Genomic DNA, 21,751 nt, shown 5'->3' on the forward strand with positions numbered 1-21,751 from the left:
GAGGAAAAAAGAGCAGCGGCGGAGAGGGAGAAAGAGACACTACGACAGAGAGAGAGAGAGAGAAAGAGAGAGGGAGGGAGACTGAAGCCAAGTAGAGGAGCGGTGAATCAGAGAGACCAAGTGAGAAATACCCTTCTCTGCCCAGAATGCCGTTTTTACAGCCAGCGTTCTCTGCTTTGTGCATTGCTGGAAATTCAATTACACCGACAACACAGTGGAGCTCAGAGTCCAGTTTCTCTCCCTCAAATAGGAGACACGTAAGACACCACGAGTTTTGAAATAATCTTAACGTATTCCTGCTGGGCGAAGGAGATGACGGGACGCTGACTTTTCTTTTCTTTTTTTTTTCTTTTTTTTTAACACATTCCTCACGTCAGATCAAAGCTGCGTATGGGTGAAGCCTCATACCCATGTTTTTCCAACGCAATCCTTTTTCAACCAGAAGCCAGGTGATTAAAGCATTGCATTCACAACTCTTGGTGTGCAGTAGTGTTTTCGCAGGAAAAATCCTGAACAGGAAGTTATGTGTTAATAAACAGCAACAGTCACTATGACTGAGCAGACAAACAGAACACAGCCATCTACAAAAGCCTTAATTCAATAATGGGGGGAAAAAAGAGGTCACAGTTTTGGCCACTGCAAATTAACCAACAAGAAACCTACAGAAGTTTAAATGGTAACATAAATAATTAGAAATAAACACTATAATAATGATATATTATTATAATTATATATATAATGTATTATTAAAACCTTGAAAAAGTTCTCCCAGGAATTCAATGAGCTGTGTAAAAAATGGTAGTTTGCTCTCTGGTTAGTGAATAAGGTCCAAGCCCTATGTTATTCATTATCCAGACAATGGGGATGTCATATTCATATGTAAAAGGCTACTAACTATAGTTATTTACTAAAGGAAATGTGAAATATGTGATTTTCAATTCATTGAAAACACTCCTCAGCTGTGGGCTACAGGAATAACTGTGGACTTTTCAATTGCAACCATTGATTCTGGAGTCCAAAAAAATTGGGAGTGACGAGAACCCGTGCTGACTCATGAGAAAAATAATATTTCAGAGGACAACAGTTCTCAGCCCCTCATTAAAAGCCTACGCCATAAAATAGTCCAAACAGTCACAGAGTCATAGATGGGGAAACGGGAGACCTGTAATTTTGTGTTGCTGCCGATGGACAAATATATGAGTCTACACGTCTGCTGTGAACCAAAATTACAGTACGCTGGATGCATCGGGGCTTGAGGTCTTGTGTAACTCAAGAATGTTTCTCCGTAATGTGTCCGCGTTTATTACTTTCATAAGCCCCATTTTTCATAATTTGCATTATGGAGCATTTTTAAGAGCGCCCTGCATCGGAGGGTTTCTGGTTAGGTGCCCCGGGAAGCTCATGAAAACTGAACATTGGGCTGCAGTTTGTGTGGAATTTTAAAAAAAAATTTTTTTTATATACTGCTGCTAAAAGAAAATACAACCTTCAAACACTATATTTGCACTTTCCAGAATATGTTTTTGTTGCGATTAAGTACTTTGTCTTGTCTGCTTTTACTGCCGGTAGTGATAGTGAATCCCAGGAACATTTGTTTGAACCATTCAGATCTGAGTTTTATGCCAATACACTTAATCAAAACACGTCTTACAGCTGCATTACATTCTGGTGAAGTGAGGCCAGGGAGAGACTACATACTCTTACAGTTTGATATGATATTTTCCTGTATAATTCTGCCAGCAAGTTCTCTCTGGAAGCATCTCTGTTCAGTATGTTTCTGCGCTCTGCAATTTGTCATCCATACCACCAAAGAAGAAAATCGACACAGAAAATTACCAATAATTGAACATCTCTGTGCTCTTGGGTCGATTTATGTTTGTCCAGCCAGAGGTTAAGTGAGGGGAAAGATGAGAGAATAAAGGAAGGAACTGGTGAGAAGAAAAGGAAAGAATGAAAGAGAAAATTAGGAAGGAACGCACTTTATCACGGCTTCCCATGTGCTGATTCAGGCCTGTCAGCGCTCCACTGTGAGGTGAAACACCCCTGCTAGTTTCTGTTAGTTCCTGGCATTGGCTGGAGAGCAAAAAATGGCTGCCACCCCCTCTTGTCAAGTTCACTGTAATGTCAGAGGAACTGGACAGACGCGCTTGGTGCCTATAATGTTGTGTGTCATGTTTGCTTTGCTCGGCCTGTATATCCGACTCTGGGAATACAGGACCCAGCTGTGAGGGGAAAACCTTCCCCTCTCGCCACCGTTTTCCTCTCCTCCTCATTCTTCTTTTTTGGCCTCTTCCTCTCCCGTCCCCCGAACCCCACGCGCCACTCTGCCGTCTCCCTCTCCAAACCGTAAATCCCACTCTGCTCATCCCGCTCTGTTTCTTCTTTTTATATCTCCTCTTCATATTTCTCTCTCTCTCTTGCCATCTCTTCTTGTCTTCCACCCTGACCTCACCTCCCTGCAGTTTCCCCCCATCTGCCAGAGCTTCTTGGAGAAAGCCATGCGGTTTGCAGAGGCCTGAGGAACAGATGATGGCGGTTGGGATGTGTGTTTCCACCGCCGGTCAAGCTGTTCGGAAAGACTCCTGCTGGGGTGGCATGTTAAATGTGCTGAGAAATGAGTCATGATGCCTGAGCTGTGTGTGTGTTACTCTTGTTCTTGAATTCTGAAAAAAAAAAAAAAAAAGTCTTGTGAAATAGGGACACCCCGCTGTTCTTCTTTCAATTTCACTTACTGTAGAAAGGAAAATTTACAGTTAGGTCGAGGCTGGAATGAAGTTTGGCCTGCAGATGGTTTAGAGCTTAAAGGATCAGTTCATTCATATATCCAATGCTTCTAATGGGGCTGTATGGAATTTAATTTGTGCTGGTTAGTCCGGAGACCTCGCTATAAAGAGTTTTCACTGGAATCCATTCATCTCCATTTTATTGGGCGGGGGGCAACAGAAGATTAAGACATAGATATTCTCAAAACCGAGGCACATTAAACTGAAACTGTCGGTCTAACCGCTCGCCAAAGCTTAAAAACAATGTTTTTTTGCTGAACTGAACTTGTACAGGGTCTTCAAAGCAAAGTTACAAATGTGAGTGTTTCATCTCGTAGTTCAATACCTCTTCTTCACCACGAGTTAACCAGAAAAATACATGGAAAAACAGTGATGGTCATTTTCACTAGCATATAGGTCCAAGGGTTACTAACTTTTAAAAAGCTTTCAGCCACATCTCACAGTCTTCATCAGTGACTGAAAATGGCGTGAGTGTTTTACAATTTCGTTACATGAGTGTAAACCGTGGGTTACCTGAGAACAACAAATATGAGATCATAAGCTCTGTCTCAGTGCAAAGATGCTGTGTGGATTTGAATGGAAATCGTCCGCTTGATCTTTCTCCAGCCATCCACTGACTGATTAAAAGCTCCTAAAAGGCTAGTAAGTGGACCTTTGAGTTGGGACTATTCTGCCACACTGTAGAAATCAAGATTATAATGCAGTGATGTCACTGTCAGTGAGAAATGTCCTTACAAAGACAAGGAGTTTTGAGAAATATTTTTGCTTGTTACTATTTAGGATCAAGGTCTCAGTTTGGATTGATTTTAGTTGAGGGTAAAGGCCAGGATAAGGGGGTTGAGGTGATGTGTAATGCATTTATGTGATTGCATGTCTGAGTCCTGATGGGGGAGAAACATAAAATCCGATCATGATCTGGAGAATAAAATCAAAACAAAACACAGGGCGGAGGATTCAGGAGGAATCAGGGAAAACAGGCAGAGAAAAGACGCAGTCAGAACGCTCCGGTGCAGGATTCGCCCCTGCTGTCTGGCTCTGACTCCACGACCTGTGACTCACAGCTGAGGAATTATGCACGAGGCTGCATGGGACCAAAGGAACACAGGACTCCAACTGGGACAAAGAAAGAACAAAAAAAAAAAAAGGAGCCTCCCAAAAGGAACCGACTGACACACACATGCCCCACCACCACCAGCACCGCTGCCTTCATCTCCTCCTTCATCCCTTCATCACGTCATCCCTCTCACGCTCTCCCAAGGTCTCTTTTTTGTGGTGGTCATAAACGCAGCATCAGTGGAGTTTAAGAGCCTGTGTTGTAGAAAAAGGGGAGGAGGGGAAGGAGAGGTGGGTGCTCAATCCCTCTATCCTTTTTTTTTTCCCCCCTTGCATTGATCTTGTCATCACCCAGATGCATATTTTTCCAAGTGACCCATCAGGTCTCCTGACAAGACCCAATAACTGCTCTTTAAAGGATGATTGTCTGTCTTTACTCACAGAGGAGGAAGTATTTAAGCTCCTTTCACAGAACCAAATAACAGGAGGAGCATCTCCAGTGGTGTCTGATGTACGATAGGGCTGAAAACCATCCTCATTCAGATGGGTTTTGATGAAGCGAGGCCGGACTCTTTGTGTGAACCCTGAAATGTTCCGTGATCAGCCGCATCTTAATTTGAGGGCACTCGGTTTTCATGCTCCTCCTCGAACATGGTGATCCTGTGCAGCCAAAGTAAAGTCATCTGCTGCTCCAAAATCCAGATCTCCCCAATCAGGAAATTAAACCTGGTGGGGGTGGGGGGGTGGGGGGGGTATAACCAAAGGAAAGACTGGAAAAGTTGTTGTGATGACCTGAGACTTTCTTTTCTCTGTGCTGCTTTATGTATGTTTTGTCCTTCTTTTTTTTTTACTTTTATATGTTTTTGTCATGAACCCATTTATATTCAATCTTCTGTGACCGAATTTTATGGGTTTATTTTTCCTTGTTCTTTCATTTTACAATTTTTATGATAGTTTTATGGCCTTTCCTGTCAATATTATGTGATTTATGTAATTGTCTTGCTTTTTAAAGTGTTTTATGAATGAGGATTATCAAACAACTTGTGGTCATCTTAACAAAAACTTAATATATTGGTCACCATAATGAAAACATGTGGATTTTAGAAAAGTAGCTCCCCATGTGTTGTCTTTTCACCCTCTGTCTTTTAACTTTTTTTTTTTTTTTTTTACTTTTCTTTTTTCCTGTCCGTATTCAGTCTTGTTTGACATTGATGTATTTAGTTACGAGCAGAAGCGGAGCCGGTGGGTGGAAATCAAAGACGGCACTTAAGGAATGAGTTTGGGTCTATTCGCCCCTATCCAATTTATCATTGTGAATCTCTGTTAAGAAACAGAGTGCACAATGCTGCTGTGGCGATCAGTTTTCTCAGAATACCTTTTGGCAACAGTAAGAGGAGGTTTTAGTGAGATGAGATACAGCCACTCAAGTCTGAAACTCGATTTTAATATTCCTATAGCCGTGCAGATCATGGTATTCTGGTTAATACAGGTTTGCTGCTTTTTATTGCTTGGATCGGACAGTCCAGGGTTATCCCTCACACACTGAACCAATACCGGCAAAGAGAAACTAACAATACAGTTCATTGTCTGTGATCAAACTTGTGTGCAGCAGATTGTTTCTGTCTGCTGTGGCCGTTTCTGTTGGGTTACGTTTGAGATGGTCCAGAACAGTTTCCTCTCTGGCAGAAAAATAAAACTAGATTATGTCCATTGCTCAAAATCTGAAATGTCAGATTACGTGTAGCTGTGCGTTGAAGCCAAAAACAGCCAGCAGTGTCGTTCTCCCAGTGGAATATTTTTTTCAAATTTCAAGTATGTAGCTGACGTCACTTTCAAGACTGACCTCCAATATCATGAGTGAAACACTGTTAATTTTAAATTGGTCTCTCCCTCAGTGTCCACCCACGCCTCGGCGTTCATAGCTCCACTGTATTGGATTGACGGTAAATTCCATGTATCTCTCTTGCATTTCCAAAAATGTCAGTTCAAATAGGCCACTTCAGACTGAACTTTGACTCATTTCAATAGGCTGTTTGTGCGGTAACCATCGAAACCAAACAATCTGAAAACACGAAGGCTTTCTGTCTGAGGATCCTACGCAGTAGCTGTTGCTTGTCTTGCCAGACACTCGGCGCCTCATAAGAACATCCTTGATAGCAACACCTCCGCGCTTCATATCTGAAGCATTGCCTCAGCTCAGCCAACGCCGTGCCAGCTGCAGCCTGATGACCTCACCTCTGTAGACATCAGTTCTCCGCCCTGTGGGATGGACAAATCAACGCATGCAAGCGCACACACCAGACACATGCACACACACGCACACACATGCAGTTAATAGTTTTTTATCTCTCTGTGGTAGGAGGTGTGAATGAGTGAAGTGAAGCGCGCATACACACACACACACACACACACACACAAAGACACATACAAAGACGCACGCTGTCCTGTAGTTACTCTGTGCAATGTCCTGGTGTTACCCTTTTGGCAGTTGGATGCTTTCCCGCTTATCCGCCCGCGCCATGGCAACAAAAACTCGATGAACCAAAGAAGTCTCCTCAGATCTTTTTTATATGACACGCAAACCGCAACTACTTCAACATGTACCTTGAAAGTGAAACGGCAATGCATGTGAACTGTTCGTGATGAATCACAGTGAGGAGGAACAAGTTGCACACTCTTAGTTTCACCAAAGCATTTAATTCTCTGCCTTTTTAAAGAACAAAATAAATTATGTGGGACCTCTGCTTATGCACGCACAGTAGGCCCATTCAGCAGCGCTGTAAATAATGTATTTTATCATTGCTGCCAGTCAGTAAGTCATGTCCTTTTTTTTAAGTATGTGCAACTGGAGTCAATTACTAGGAATCTCAGCAGGAGGGGGGGGGGATCCCAAATACCAGTAATTCAGTTATCACTACTTTTGAAAAGTCTGTGGCCCAGACTGCTGTGCGTTCTGGATAGTTCATACGCTGGAGTTATGATGTGATGATGACTTTATCTTTGTACCAGTGGGAGGAAGCCAGGACGTAGCCCTATCCCATTCCTAATGTGAAAACCTGCCAAATGTACAAATCCACATTCACATACATTCATACACTCACTCGCACAAAGCTACCAGTACAGTAAATGATTTGTTAACTGTAGCTATATGTGATTATTCTGGCACATAAAGAGGACCTGCACCGCTCCTATTACACAACAGTTATGGGATATCATGGGACGCTGCAGTTGTCATTTTTCCCATCTCACAGTAATTATAAGACGATTACAGTAAATAGTATCTTTCACTCTTTTCAACATCCACTCTCAGAAATAATTACACTTCATGCGCAGGAATCTTGTGTGGAAAGAAAAATTCACGCTTCTCAGCAGAAATGACTGCATGCTTCGATGCCTGGGTGTTAGGTGGCACAAGATTTATCCGAGACTCATCCTCTCTCTCTCTCTCTCTCTCTCTCTCTTTCTCTCTTTCTCTCTCATGGGTATTGTCTTTCAGGTCGGGACCGGGAGACAGAGTGTGGTCGCCAACTGTTAGTGAAGATGGCAAGACAAGCCCTTACATGGAGCCTGACTCACAGGTAACCACTGTTTATTTGGGATTTTGCTAAGCACAAGTCGTAGGTGTTTATTTCAATTTAAGCTCACGCCCACTGGGATGCTGTCAGGACTAATCTGCCTCTTTCCTCATGCTGCCAACATCAAGTTTTACTGCTTAAGGCTTGGGTTGAAAAATACAAAAAATGCAGAGACCTAACCCTAACCCTAAATACTACAAAACCCCGTGAGCCTCAGCTGCTGTAAAAAAAAAAGAAGAGCAGTAGCAGATTCAAACCGCTTTTATTGTAGAATTTGAGAACGAAACATAGCACCACAGTTTCTGAATTCATCCAAAACTGTCCCAGAATCCAGAAGTGAACTGATTTTGAGCTGTAGAATGTTTTCAGATTTCTCAACATGGAAATCCTCAGCCTGTTTTCTGCCCTCAGTGGCACACGTAAGGGAGCTATAAGATTGTGATTGATTCTTGCAGAAATGCACTTTTTTTTTTTTTACAGGCTTATACCTTCACCTTTTTGTCAAAGGACCAGACATTTTCTATCACAGCTGTGTGTTCTTTTGACAGATGACTCCAAAGGGAGAGTTTCATATCCATCCAAGTTGTAGAAGCGCTTTAACTGTGAGTCACGTAACATTGTCTGTGGGGAAAAATGAATGGGACTTTTACTATGTCCCAAAGCTTCCACCAATGAGAGTGCCACAACACAGTTACAATGTAAGTTAATGGAATTTCATCAGTTTATCTCTCTATCTTTCAAAATAATGTCCTGATTACCGAGACTGATATCTCGAATACAACAACACATTAAAATGAAACTACTCATTTGGTAAGAGAAGTTTCTTAATTCTGAATGAGATGCCAGCTATGATACATTCTTATCATTTACATGTAAATCTTTGACTTACCTATGCATATAAGAAACGCCTCTACCAGCCACCTTAATGATACTGTACAAGACGTCTGCTGGTGGGGATTCAGCAGCACATTTCTCTGGTCTGATTTATGTCAAACTGCCTTTAGACTGGGACCCAGTATTTTGAAATCTACTGCTTTGGATTAAGGTCCTTCCCTACCTAACGAGAGAGGCTAGTTCACATCTGGGGCCATAACTTAATACATAAAAAAGTCCAGTTTGCTGGGTGTGAGACCCAAGTCTTCTCAGTCCTTTTATATCATAAACAGAATCCATGGAAACGGGCACAACACTCGATTTGTAAATTGACTGTACACTGTTATTCACATGGTTATAAGTGAGATAATGCATCCCACTGTTAACCGGCGAGGTTTTGAAATAGTATCTTGATTGTTCTCCAATCGTGCGAGCTGCCAAACGGATATTCAAGGCATGATGAACTCTTGCAGATGATCTTGTCCAAGTTTTCCAGTGCTGGCAGGCCAACAGGTTTCTGAGCAGGGAGAGAATAAGAGGTGTGTGTGTGTGTGTGTGTGTGTGTGTGTGCTCGATCACACATATGCTGTGAATATGGAGAGTGTGTGAGTGAAACAGACAGACAATGAGCATATTGTGGCTCAGACATGTGAGAGATGTCCATTAGTCAAGTATTGTGGAGTCAGGACTGATCTGTGTGTCCCTCAGCCCCTCGCTGAGGCAGGGTATTCTTGTCCCTAAAGGGTGGAACCGTCGCACAAAGACCTGAAGTGAAATCTATCCGTCCGCTCATCAGTGGGAGTTTGACACCTTACAGGAAAGTATTGTTTTCAGTGACAGAGACCAAAGTGAAAGAGGCTTTAGTGTATGTAATTAATCAGGGTTGTTGGTGGTCTTGGGATCCGAATTCTCGTTTTCTCTTTCTAACGATTGATATACTAGCAGCCGCCCAGGGGACTTTTACTCTGAAAGAACCAATCAGTAAAATGTTTTGCTGCTGCATTTTTGGTATCATGAAAGTATCATTTTTCGTGTGCTTTACACCTTGTCCACTTGTGTCTGAGCAGGTGTCCATTAAACAAGTGTAAGAGGACATCTGAAACAAAATTTAACCACTGTTTTCAGTCAGGGCACAATGCATAACATTGGGTACTCTCACTAAAACAGATATAACCATTAGTTAACTAGCTACCAATAAACTTCAAAGAACAGATGGCCACAGCCAGTGTTTTCCTTTGGCAGGTGACCAGAGTATTCATGTGTATAAGGTATATATTAATCCCTGGATAGTTTTATAGCCTCTATGTCCATAAAATGGTCAGAACTCCACCTCAAAGGTCTTCATCGCACAATCTCAGCACCAGCTTGGGTCTTGCTTTGATTAACGCGAGGAAATACCGAACCTGACTGAGAGGAACCATCAGCTACAGCAGTTTATACAAACACGGACATGCATGACAGGAAGGCTTTGCGTGTGGGTAATACGAGAGTATAGAAAAATCTGTCTCTCTCATGCTCTTTTCGGCGCAAGTCTGCCTTTCTCCTCTCGCTGTATCTCTGTAACATCTTATCCAGCTCTTCCTCTCTCCCTCGCCGAAGTCTAAAAATGTTCCCTGGCGTCTCATTTAATGAAGTGAACCTGGACGCCTGGAAACCACTAAGTCAGGGCCACTTTAGCTTCACGCTCAGGTGAATTCGTCTTTGCATGAAAGGAGGAAACATCCGCTCCCTGGGGTCACATAAAAGACCAAGGCTCTCTCTCTCTCTTTCTTTATTTCCTGCTGTATTCAGATACAGCTTGAAGGGCAGCACTGACACACAACAATGGCGATTGTTCCTCAGACACCTTGGAAACAATAAATGCACCGGGGTATCTCTTAACAGCGGCTGACCCAAATCCAAACTGAAGTATGTGACACATAGTGCCTCCAATCATGAGTCAGTTTGGGCAGCACGAGCAGAAACCAACTGAATCAAATCGCTGGATTAGGACGACAACGCAATTTCTCATTGTGCTGACAAAGATCGGAGGCATTGTTCTGTCATCCAAAACTTACCTACCGCTGTGTGACCTACAACATTAGGACTCACTCTGAAGCAGTACGCTTTGGCTAGCAGGGTGAGAACTGAAACCAAAGAGGCACACCAGGACACTTCAGCTTTTGTATAAACAAATTCCTCTGGAAGTGACCACACATTTTTCCGGCCTACATAGACATTCATTGCTGTTTTTGTAAAGCAGATTGTCTCCGTGAACTAAGAATATTGCAAAAAGAGCATCAGAAGGCAAAGCTTTTTTCTTTTTTTTCTTTTTCTTGCAGAAATGTTGCCACTTGAGCCTCATGAAAAGTGCCCAGATAGTTAGGAATCTGATGACAGCATTCGTCAGGGCCTGCTCTATTTAACTTTTCCATTTTTCATCATAAGCTTCTTTTTCTTGACCAACTGGCTTAGTTAGAAATTCCAGTCTCACTTGTGGGAATTAGCTACTGAGCAGGAAGTGACACATGGAAGCTATGAGGTGTTTCCTTTCACCTTGGGAACACGGGATATTGTCATAAAAGTCGATGAGGAAATGTTGTATTTTTGGATATAAGAAAGTGTGTGATTTCATACGGTTGATGTGACTGTTTTTTGCAAAGACTTTTTGGAGTGTTTCTTTTATCTGTTGGGGGAATTTGGTGGTGACTGTGTAATGTTTTTCCAAGGAACTGTGCTCATGTCTTGGCAACATTGTCCACCGGATGTCATACACAACTTGCTGAAATAGAAATAATTTGATAAGGAGGAGTGGCAGGGATGAGGTGTCTTAAGAAGAACAGCATGAATCATTTTGTGTAGTTGGAAGACAAATGAGTTATAATCAGTGGCTTCACACAGTTTTCAAATTCCATGCAAAAGAATAGGGTACCCTTGAGAAAAAGGTTGTCCCAACAATATCAAGCAAAAAAAAAAGAAAGCTGTCCTGACTCATCTGTATTACTGCCCAACTGTAGCTTTTTTCCATTTAAGATCCCTTCATTGGAGACTGACAGGCATGAGCTAAAGCATTGGTTCTCAGACTTTTTCTGTCATGCTGTCATTTAGAGGGAGAAAAAAAATATCAATTCCCCCTTTTATATTCTGATTTCTTTCTTATTTTACTGTATTTGGGAAACTAGTAAGACAAACCTGTAAAGTTGAACTTAATTCAAATAAGATGATTCATTTTTGCTAAATCAAAATCACCTTTTTTCCTGTCCTATCCACCTTAAAAAAAAACAAAAAAAAAAACAACCTTGCTATGTTGAATCTTGATACCCTAGCCAGCATCAGAGCACTCTTGATTGGTTTTTGTTCCTTCTTGATTCATATTCACTTAACTTTAGATGCGTTTGACATTTTTCCACCTGGTTTTGTCTATGTCATGTATCAACAGTGGATGCTGTTAATCCTCATTAACCCTAATCAAGTAGGGACCCAGCTTTACGTCTAATCAAAACCTGAACTGAAGAATCAAGCGAAGTGATCGCTTACTGATGTGTACAGTGATGTGCATTTGAACAGATGTGTTTGCTTAGTTCCCCATTTGGAAAGTACATTACGTAGTTGGTGACAACAAATCTTTGGACTGAACCGACAGATTTTTCTTTTTAATCTGAGATGTGATTCACATTTTCATGCTCTTGTTCAGTTGTTGCAAGACATCCTAATTTTTATCAAACACACCAGATGCAGTGTTCTCACCAGAAGTCTTCAAGTGGGAGCGGTCAAATCAGCAAATTATCACATTCTGCCATTTTCAAGATGGAAGATCACATTAGGCTTTGTGAGATGTCCTTTGATAATATAATGACTAGTGGGCAGCACTTAAACAAATCAAAGCAAATTCCAGTATTTCTTGGATTTTATTCTATTTGAGGACAGTACACTGACAGCTCTGAGTGCAATGGCATGCAAAGTATCTTAAATCTGAACCTTTTTCCAATGAGAAAGACAGTTTTAGAGAGAAAATGCCTCTCCGGCTTGTAAATGGTTATCTCATCCTACATCTGCGTTTTAGCCTTTTGGTTGTCAGTTTTACTCTTGGGACAGTTTTATGCACCAGTAAAGTAATACCACCAGTTACTGGCATTTTTCAGGTTTTCAAAATTCCTTCCATTAAATTACACAGTGGCAGCTTCAAGTAGGTGGGAATTGTCTATATTGGTCAATGTTAAAGTCAAACAGAATTTTTTGGCACACAATAATCAGAGTGCCATTCCTGGCGGATACCCTGTTATTAAAGCGATAGCTATTGTGGCCGAGCACTATGGCCCTGTGGAAAGAATGAGGCTTCACAATGCGGAAGCTGAGAGGTCTGGATCACACGTCACTGAGGCTTCCAGTCTCAGTCCAGGAGCTGGCAGCTGAAGGCGAATTCTCCAAGCTAACATTAATAGGAGCTGACAGACAAAGTCCTTGCATGACTTACAGACAGTAATTCCTTTACTGCTTGGAATTGAATTTTGCTTCTGAAAAAAAACAAAAAAAGTGTGCGTGACAAATTTGTTTTAGGAATGGAACAAGGCCTTTGCTTTCAAATATCTGCCTTTTAAAAACACATGACAGTAATAAGTTAAAAACTTAACAGAACTCAAGAGTTATAAACTTAATTTGTCAAAGATGCATTTTTACACTAAGGAATAATAAATAGGGAAGCAGACCAGTTAGATCTTGTGCAAAAACTGGATTAACATTTATATCATAGAGCCCATGAATAGGTCTTAACAATATGGGGCCATTAAATGGTTTAGAGTATTCTCATTGGGTGCCAAAATATGTTTACTGGGTCTACTGCTACTTAATCCCCTGCCAGGAAACCTCAGACCAGTGGAGCATTACTGGAAAGTCTTTTTTAGCTGCTCCACATTCATTGACACAGCAGGCCTTTTAGATCACAGACCTGTGACCCCACTTATTTGGTTGTTTGTGTTCACTAATCAGCCAGTAATCCCAGAAATGTCCAAACCAGTCTTTGGGTTTTCCTAATGGAGCCTTCCCCGCTCTGCTTGGCTGTCAGCGTGCTGCGGAGTGGACGGGGTCACTGAGAGCACTCACTGCAGGGGTGAACAGGCCCAGGGAGACTGCAGCCATCCAGGCTCATTCAGATTTAGAACAACCTATTCTCAGACGGTTTTTCAAGGATTAGAGGAAGATTTCTGTATTTAACCTCAATCCATCCCTTTGTTTTCAGCTGTTTCTCTTGCTGTGTGTCACGTATGTGACACAGATCCCTAAACCCTGAAACAACAAGGAACTGCACATAAACTGTCTTGTGTCTTTACAGTTCTGGTCATCCTTATTAACCAGCTAAATCAAAAATTGCATTTATTGATAAGTGGGATTATGTAAGGAACAAAAAGAAAGCACAGAGGAAGCACAAAATTAGGACCAAATGTGAAAACAGTCACCCAAACTGTCCAATATGTTTTAAAAAGATACGTCTGTGTTAAACTCTTATCCATTATACTTACTGTTGGTCAAGGCTTGGTCACGCAAGCCTTTAAAACTGACATTAATTCCAACAGCATTGCCTCTATTAGTAGCTCTGTGTAAATCCATTTAAAGCTTTCACGCTGAGTTCAACTTGATGAGCCAATAGCAAACAACCTTGACAGTACTGAACTCTGAGGGAACGGAGAGAGAGAAACTCCAAAATGGAGGAAGCTATCGTAGCTTATTTGCTGTGTTGCACCATCCACTTTTATCTAAAGCGGTGCTGTATGTAAATTTTTTTTTTTTTTTGCTATCGCTACATAGCCAACGTTAGCATTAACAGCTACCAGTCGAGAAGAAAGGTTGCAAGTTCAGCGTAAAACTTCCTTTACTTACCTCTTGTTCTGCTTTTATTTCTGGTGAAGTTTTCTACTGAAGTTAGCTTGCTAACCAGCTAGCCCCGTCTCGTCCTGTCTCATAATACTACTTGTGAAAGTCACTGTAGCACAAAACTGTAGAAATTACTGGCCTTTTAGCAACCATTGTAACTGCTTGATAACTGACAACTTAAACATAAAAACAGAATTCACATTTTTAATAATTGCCAGTTTCTTCCACTCTTCATTATTTGTGTCTTAGACCATCTCTGTAGTTTCATTATTTAAAAATTTTTTCTGGCTTTTTCTTACCAAACTAGCTAAATCATGCACAATAAGCAATATTAATCTCTTGTGTTACCTCATACTGGAGGGCAGTTAGCTTACTTTAACACAGGTGCTTTTCCCTACAGCATATATCCACTCCAAACCAAATAATTAAAGTGCTGTCACCTGAAACCCTAGGGCTGTATCATAGCACTGTAATTGGCTACATCACAACACATTTCATTCAAACCTTGGCAAAATGGAAGAAAAAGTTGAATGGCTTTATTTACACATTTTTACACATTAGAACCCAGGATTCCACTGCTACATTAATCTTCCCCAGAGCACCCCCACTCCACCTCAGCTGTCAGCCACCTCCTCTGCAGCCCGTCTGTCTCTCCTCCCAGCGAGGCACCCAGGGCCAGACCCAGGGAGCCATAAAGGGCTGGTTTGTGTTTGGTTAGCAGTGCAGAGCGCCATGTGAAAAGCTTAATTTCGAAGGTCCAGAGGGATTAAACCATGCAGGAGGCAGAAGAGAAGGAGGTGGTGTGTGTGTGTGTGTGTGTGTGTGTGTGTGTGTGTGTGTTATCATGAACTTGTGTATGTGTCTCTGGTGAGGCAGGCAGGCTGAGGTCTCGGTCCTCAGTTAAAGACGAGCATATGATTTCAATTAGGGTCCTCCACCTTTTTCTCCCCCTCAAAAACCCCCCCCCCCCCCCCCCCCCCCCCCCCCCCCCCCCCCATCTACCCTTCTCTGACCAAACTGCGGTTGCGGACTGAGGAACCGGAGCTGAAACTGCAACTGCAGTCTTCTCCCATTCAAGCCCTTATTAATCAGAGTGCCTTTTTGTCAGGTTGATGAATGGAGGGACTTGGTTCCTCTTGGCTGGAAGCACCACAGTTCAATATAACACAGTGTATAAGCACATACAGAGGTAAATGTACGTGTAAAAATAAACTTTTGTCCCCTTTATCTGTCTCTCTTTGTGTCTTTCTTTCCTTCTTTTGCACATACATACATGCATGATCAGTCATCCTGAACCATTAGCCATGCTTTGTTACCATTGTAAAACAGGTCAGTGCAATCAGATGGCAACCTGAATTTATGAGTACACAGCGGTAGACAATGCTGGTTCTCATAAATACTCTAGTTACTGCTTTTGGGTTTTGTTCTTTCTCTTTTCTTTTTTTTTACTCACATTTCAAACTTCTTGTCCTTTGAGCCAGGAGGAATGCAGTCAAGATTTGGGAGAAAATGAAAGAGTATCCTTTCTCAAGAGAGAGAAATTAGGAAATAGATGATCTCACAGATGGCCTTTTTCAACAGCCTTGTTATGTTGAGTTCCTGTTGGAGATGGACTGAAGCTGCTCGTATTAATTTTAAACTGTTTTGTCTACATTGGGAAAACAAGATAAGGTTACCAGGGGAATTGGGGTGATAAGGCATCCACCAGATTAACGTGACTGTCACCTCCACACAGAATCGCCATTAAGCCTGTATGCAGTTCAGACGTCGAAAGGTAAAATAAATCTTTTTAACGAGACAGTTGGCTTACAGCTGATTTTTGTAATAAAAAAAAAAACCAAGCCACCATACCTTCAGAGCAACTTGAAAGCACTTACAAGTCCTGAATGTTACCAAACTGGCATTTTTATAAGGCAAGCACCAGATGTGCTTGCCTTATAAATCTGCCATCCACCCAAAGCAAATATCTGGGCTACAGACATGCAAAGCCGGAGAGGGAAGAGGGTTATGGGAGAGAAAGACAAAAGGAATGGTCGGGGAGGGGCGGGGGAACAGAAGGAGTCACACCATCTCAGGGAGGAGTGTGAGGGTGAAAATGGGTGAACATGTGTTTACTGCTGACAACAGGGAAATCTACCTAAAGCAGTGGTATTCAGGTGCAAAATCCTCATTTTTTACACTTTTAACAGGTGCATTTGTCTTGGCAAGATACAGATATGGGTATGATGGTTAACAAAGTCTTTCATTCACCGGAATGGGGACTGCAGGGAGTGAGGGAATTTACCATTGTGCCTCTTCTAGGATTGATTTTTCTTTCTGTTTGTGAGGTATTAGAGCTGTTACACTTTTCAAAAACTCCACTATTCACTTGGATTCAAGGATGCACTGATTTAGATTTTGGTGGTCAACGGTCAACGGGTCAAGGTCACGGTGGCCTCACGGAACGCAGTTCTGGCCTTGTGAACGCAATACCTCAGGAACCTCTCGAGGAAATTCCTTCAACTTTGACACAAATGTCCACTTGGACTCAGAATGAACTTATTAGATTTTGGTGGCCATTGTTCCATGCCGTAACTCAGGAAGGGGAGATTGTGACCATATGTCCTGCAACTTGGTTTTTGATTATTTACAAACATAGTCTTCATCTCCAACCGTAACATTTTGGTAAAAGAGTAAAAGATCAGAGTACTTCTTCAACCTCTTCCAGTTATCCACTAAAATTCCCTCCTCTGGTGCCTTTCCCTTTGGGTTCTCCCCTTCTTTTTTTTTCCTGTTTTGGCTGTAGTTTTTCCTTATCTGAACTGAGGGTTTAAGGATAGAGAGTCTTGTGTTGTTCAAATTGTTGATTGTCTGTGACAAATTTGTGATTTGGGGCTATGCAAATAAAACTAATTTGATTTCTTCTTCAGGTTCAATTCCCCTTGAGTCATAAAACAAGATCATAATGTTTTTTTATTCTCCGACATTTATTTCTGTTTTAATTATATCACCATATAGGTTAGCGTGTGAGTGCTTGTCCTCCTTCACATGTCGTGTTTGTACAGATCAGGAGTCATAAATGTAATGTCTTTACTGTCCTGCCACTGCAGGAGCGTGTAATATAATACACTCTCAGGGATTTCCCTTCACTTGCCTCCTTTATTCTCTGAACACAGGCATGAGTAAGCTTGCCTGACTGTGATACAGTTATTGTACTGGGTGTTATCTAAAGATTTAGCCCCTGTCTAACTATGAGGAATGAATAATGGATTTGCATTAAGACTAAAAAGACATGTAAAGACAGTGATTTGTTCTGAAAAACTTCACCCTTCCTGTTCTGGGCATGTGCTCAGGAAATTGAAAGACAAAAGATGACTTGGCAGTGAAATAAAAGATAGCTTAGTTCAAAAGGGCACCACAGAAAATGTTCCTCCCAGATCCAAAGAAACAGGGCGTCTGCATTTAACACCAGCGCCACATCTTCAGCTGTCCTTGCACCCTACCTGTAGTTACTATTATTAATCAGAAGTAAATGTTATTCTTTACAAACTCGATATGTTTCACAAAATGTTGTAGTTGAGGGAATTTTTAATCAAAATCACATGAGGTCCACCATCTGTGCAAATAGGTCTAGAGATAATAAGTAGGATCTGGTTTGGCCTGTTCGGTCCTGTGGTGAGAACCAAGCTTCAGAGTGTCTGGTTTACTTGGAGAGGAAGCCACAGAGAGCTGGGTGTTTCTGACATCCTGCCAAAACAGGGTTTGGCTCTTGGGGTGAAGCTACATTGAGTGCTGACTCCCCAGCCTCCTTCTCCAAACTTTAACCATGAATGGCTATCTGCTAGTATGTTCTGGATTCATCCATCTTTACAGCCTGAGGTTTCTGGAAGAGCAGGAAGAGGCGGTTTTATATTTCTTGAAAGTCATCTGTCTTAACTGCAGGAGGCAGGGCAATGACAGGGCACTTTCCCAGGTTCAAGATGTGGGCTTGTTGGTGTACATGAAGAGGAGGTCTCCAGCATGCTGAAAAGTGCTGATTACAGAAGACGTGTGTGTGTGTGTGTGTGTGTGTGTGTGTGTGTGGTCCAGGCGAGGGCAGGATGACATCCAGCAGACCCATCTGTTGAAATGACAGGGGTCCTGTCTGGAGAGGCTGTGAACCCCCACCTCCTGTGGCTAAGGCACTTTAAACTAGCCCAAAACACACAGCCACACACGCACTCTCACACACGTGCATACACGCACACTCTTTCTGGCGGCTCATAGTTACAACAGTCTGACCGAGAGTGACTCCTTTCTCATCCCGCTGCGTTGCTTAACTTGTAAACAAGTCGCTTCGTTTCAGCTGAAATGTTTATAGTCCAAACCTCTGATCATGTGCAGCCCTGTTTCTTCAGACAAAACTGCTGGCTATCTCTAAAATTCAAAGCACTAACACTCTATCAGAGATGCGCGACATCACTGCAAGACACGCAATAAAACTTTATCTGTGAAGTTCAGTGTCTAAGCCAGACGAGCCGGGCTGGCACTTGGCGTTATCACTTGGGTTTGCTGATAGCCGTGGTAAACACTGAGCTGCTCGATGATGTCACTGTGGAGTTTTTTTTGCAAATGCATGAAAAGGGCGTTGACCTCAGGATAAACACACTCACTGAGTATACAGTGGTGTAAGTGTAGGTGCCTGTGCATCTGTCCCGCATTAGTCCAGCAGATTCTTCTAAACAGTCCCGGCAGAGAGTGACTATATGGCAAGAATGCAGACAGTCTGCTCCAGCATGTCAGAAAGATGATAATTTAATCTTGTGCAGTATATCAGCTCTGTCAGCCTCTATAAACTATTCAATTCATAGAAGAAGCAGCCAGGGAAAAAAAAAGAAACAACACATTTTTTCAATATTTACACCACATAAGCTAATTTGTTTTGACAGAAACATCTGCAGGAAATCTAATGCAAGCTCCTTCTTAATAAGCCTTACTATTAAAGAGGGTAAAAGCAGAAATGAAGTGGAAAAAGCTTTTTCTCTCAAACCTCACTGCTGCAAAGCCTCATTTGGGACCAACCACTCTCTTCGCCTCAGAAGAATTGTGGTTTTCTAGTCAGGGGCACCGCTGTGCTTGTTTTCTCATCTCAGTCCTCTTTTTACTCTCATTTCCTGAACCAAAATGTAATGGTGCATTCTGTAATAAATCCATTACCCTTCTTTGTTCCTCCTAACATTAGCAAGTCCTCCTCTAATGTAACAAGCTTCTTCTCATTCACCATCACGCCCCTGTTTCTCTGTAGTTAAGTACATTTTAAACCATAAAAATCTGGTATTTTGCTTTTAGGCTGTCTTTTATTTCCTGTTTTTTTTTTTTTTTTAAATACGCTCCTGTTTGTTTGCTTCTGTCTTCTTAGAATTTCCGGCCCATCACCAGCGGATATGGCGGTTACAGCCGTAAACCTTCGTACACCCCTGAACCCCAGTCCCCGCAGGCTACCCAGACCACTCACCTGAATAATGGACACTCCAGACCCAACAACGGCCACAGCTATGGATACGGAAACGGAACCGGAACCGGGCACGCTCAGTACAACAACCCGGCAGGACTTTATGCTGGCAGCAATGGAGACAGATCTCTGCCGAGCAAGATGGGGGGCCTCAGCCTCAGCGCCACACACAGGTGAGACAGTCAAAGTGTGTGTTGTACAGGATTGAACAGAGATTAAAACATAAACAAACGGGTCTGAAATCCAGACACATTTTATACTTTTTGACAGGACTAGTTTGGAAATCTGGAATTACAGTCTTCAATAAAACAATACAATTTGGATTAAATAAAAAAAACTGAATAAAATAGAGTTAACAACACTTTAAAAATGAAATGGAAGCCATTTTTTTTCTTACAAATTAAGCAAAGCGTGAACCTTATCTATGCAGTGGTATTAAACCGTAAACTGGAACTGTTGAGTTGTATCGGCTTTCAAAATATCCCTCTGTGAGTTTTTCCAGACCGGCCTCGTTGCACACCATTACTGTGAGAAAATCACACAAGGAAATAGTAGTACGTCTCAAGTGACTGCCTCTAAAACCCATCAACCTTTCTATTGTTAAAGCCTCACCAGGTATTTTTCTAATGTAAAAATACACTGACAGTCAATTGTGATACTCCAAAAGACTCAACGACAGATGCACACACAGCAAAAAAGACACACAAGCACACTTTGGATGTCTCTCGACACAACTGCACAGATGGCCATGTGATCTGGAAAAGCCATTTATTGTTGTGCATCCCCTCAAGCGGACAATAAATGTGTGTGTTTAGTCTCCCGGTGAACATCCTCTCTCAGCACTCCCAGCGCACACTTACACACACAGACACACACACACACACACACACACACACAAGGACACATTTAAACACCATCTTAACACTGCTCATCTCCCGTCTCTGTCCCTCACTCTCAGTCTCACTTTCACTAACTCAGACTTTCTCCCTCACAGACACTCATACACGCACAAACACACACACACACACACACACACACACACACACTCCACACTGCAGTGCAAGTGCTTCTTTCAGACTCCTGGAGGGGAGTCTGGAGACAAACATGCAGTAAAGTGTGTCAGGATTTGAACACATCTGTCAGCAGCCCTGCTCATCTCCCAGAGGTTTGAATGTATCCAATGAGCGTGATCCATCCTGTGGGGCTTGGGAATAACTTGATGGATGGATGAACCTGCAGAAGTATAACACAGAGCTGTTGTGATTAAGACTTCATGCCTGTGGAATCAGATGTAGATTGTAAAGTACACACCTCTGTTTCTCCCTCTTCGCATCCGTCTCTGCTGTCTCAGTAACAGGAAAATATACAAGATGTGCTCTGCACAGTCTGTTTGGAGAACGAAAATTGTCGGAATTTATTTCCATAGATCTTTCAGCTGCCTTTTTCTCAAGTTTTCTTTTCTTTCCTTGGTGGTCTGGCAACTGTCATTTGTTCTTTTATCTTTTTGTTTAGGCTACTTCAGCTCCTTTCATTCCTGCCTCTGTCAAACATCACATCATGACACCACCTGGTAAAAGATGTAGAGGCAAAATTAGATACAGGAGACGACACCCCATCACCCCAATGTTGTCTTGACTGTTTGCTAAAGGAAAATGAATGTTTTTTTCATCTGTCATCTAGTTGCCATTAATCAGATTGCGTTGCATTAATACTACATCTTGCCTCTCTTGTCTCCTTCAGCCCAGAGCCTCCCATACAGTCCCCTGGTGGCCGTAATGGTTTTGACCCACAGTCAGACGTCTACAAGATGCTGCAGGACTACGAGGAGCCTGCCTCTGAACCCAAACAGTCCGGCTCCTTCAAATACCTCCAGGGAATCCTGGAAGCTGACGGAGGTAGGAATTTTTCTGTGTTTGGATTGTATTTCTGTTATTCCGCAATAATATAAAGTCAGCTACTGTGAGTCTGATACACTTGGCTGCTCTGCTATCCACAGTGGAGTATAAGATGTTGAAATGACTAACACAACCTGTTGAGTGGGTATAAGGCAGTTATGATGTGGCTTGCCCCCTGGCTATGCCTGCATGCATCTACGCAATAGTCACAAAGTGTTTTGTAAAGTCATATTGTTTATATATATATTTATATAT

At 42.1% G+C, this 21,751-nt stretch overlaps 1 protein-coding gene across 1 annotated transcript in view; it reads left to right on the forward strand.

Annotated features, from left to right (window-relative positions):
* Positions 1-21,751, forward strand: part of pdlim4 (PDZ and LIM domain 4) — a 44,629-nt gene that overhangs the window by 12,913 nt on the left and 9,965 nt on the right. Inside the window, exons 3-5 of the mRNA XM_022762590.1 lie at positions 7,333-7,414; positions 19,509-19,774; positions 21,342-21,496. Coding sequence (XP_022618311.1) covers positions 7,333-7,414; positions 19,509-19,774; positions 21,342-21,496 — 503 coding nt within the window. The remainder of the gene's footprint in view (positions 1-7,332; positions 7,415-19,508; positions 19,775-21,341; positions 21,497-21,751) is intronic.

Source organism: Seriola dumerili, unplaced genomic scaffold (genome assembly GCF_002260705.1).
Source record: "Seriola dumerili isolate Sdu_G_001 unplaced genomic scaffold, Sdu_1.0 BDQW01000449.1, whole genome shotgun sequence".
In the NCBI taxonomy this organism is placed as follows: Eukaryota; Metazoa; Chordata; class Actinopteri; order Carangiformes; family Carangidae; genus Seriola; species Seriola dumerili.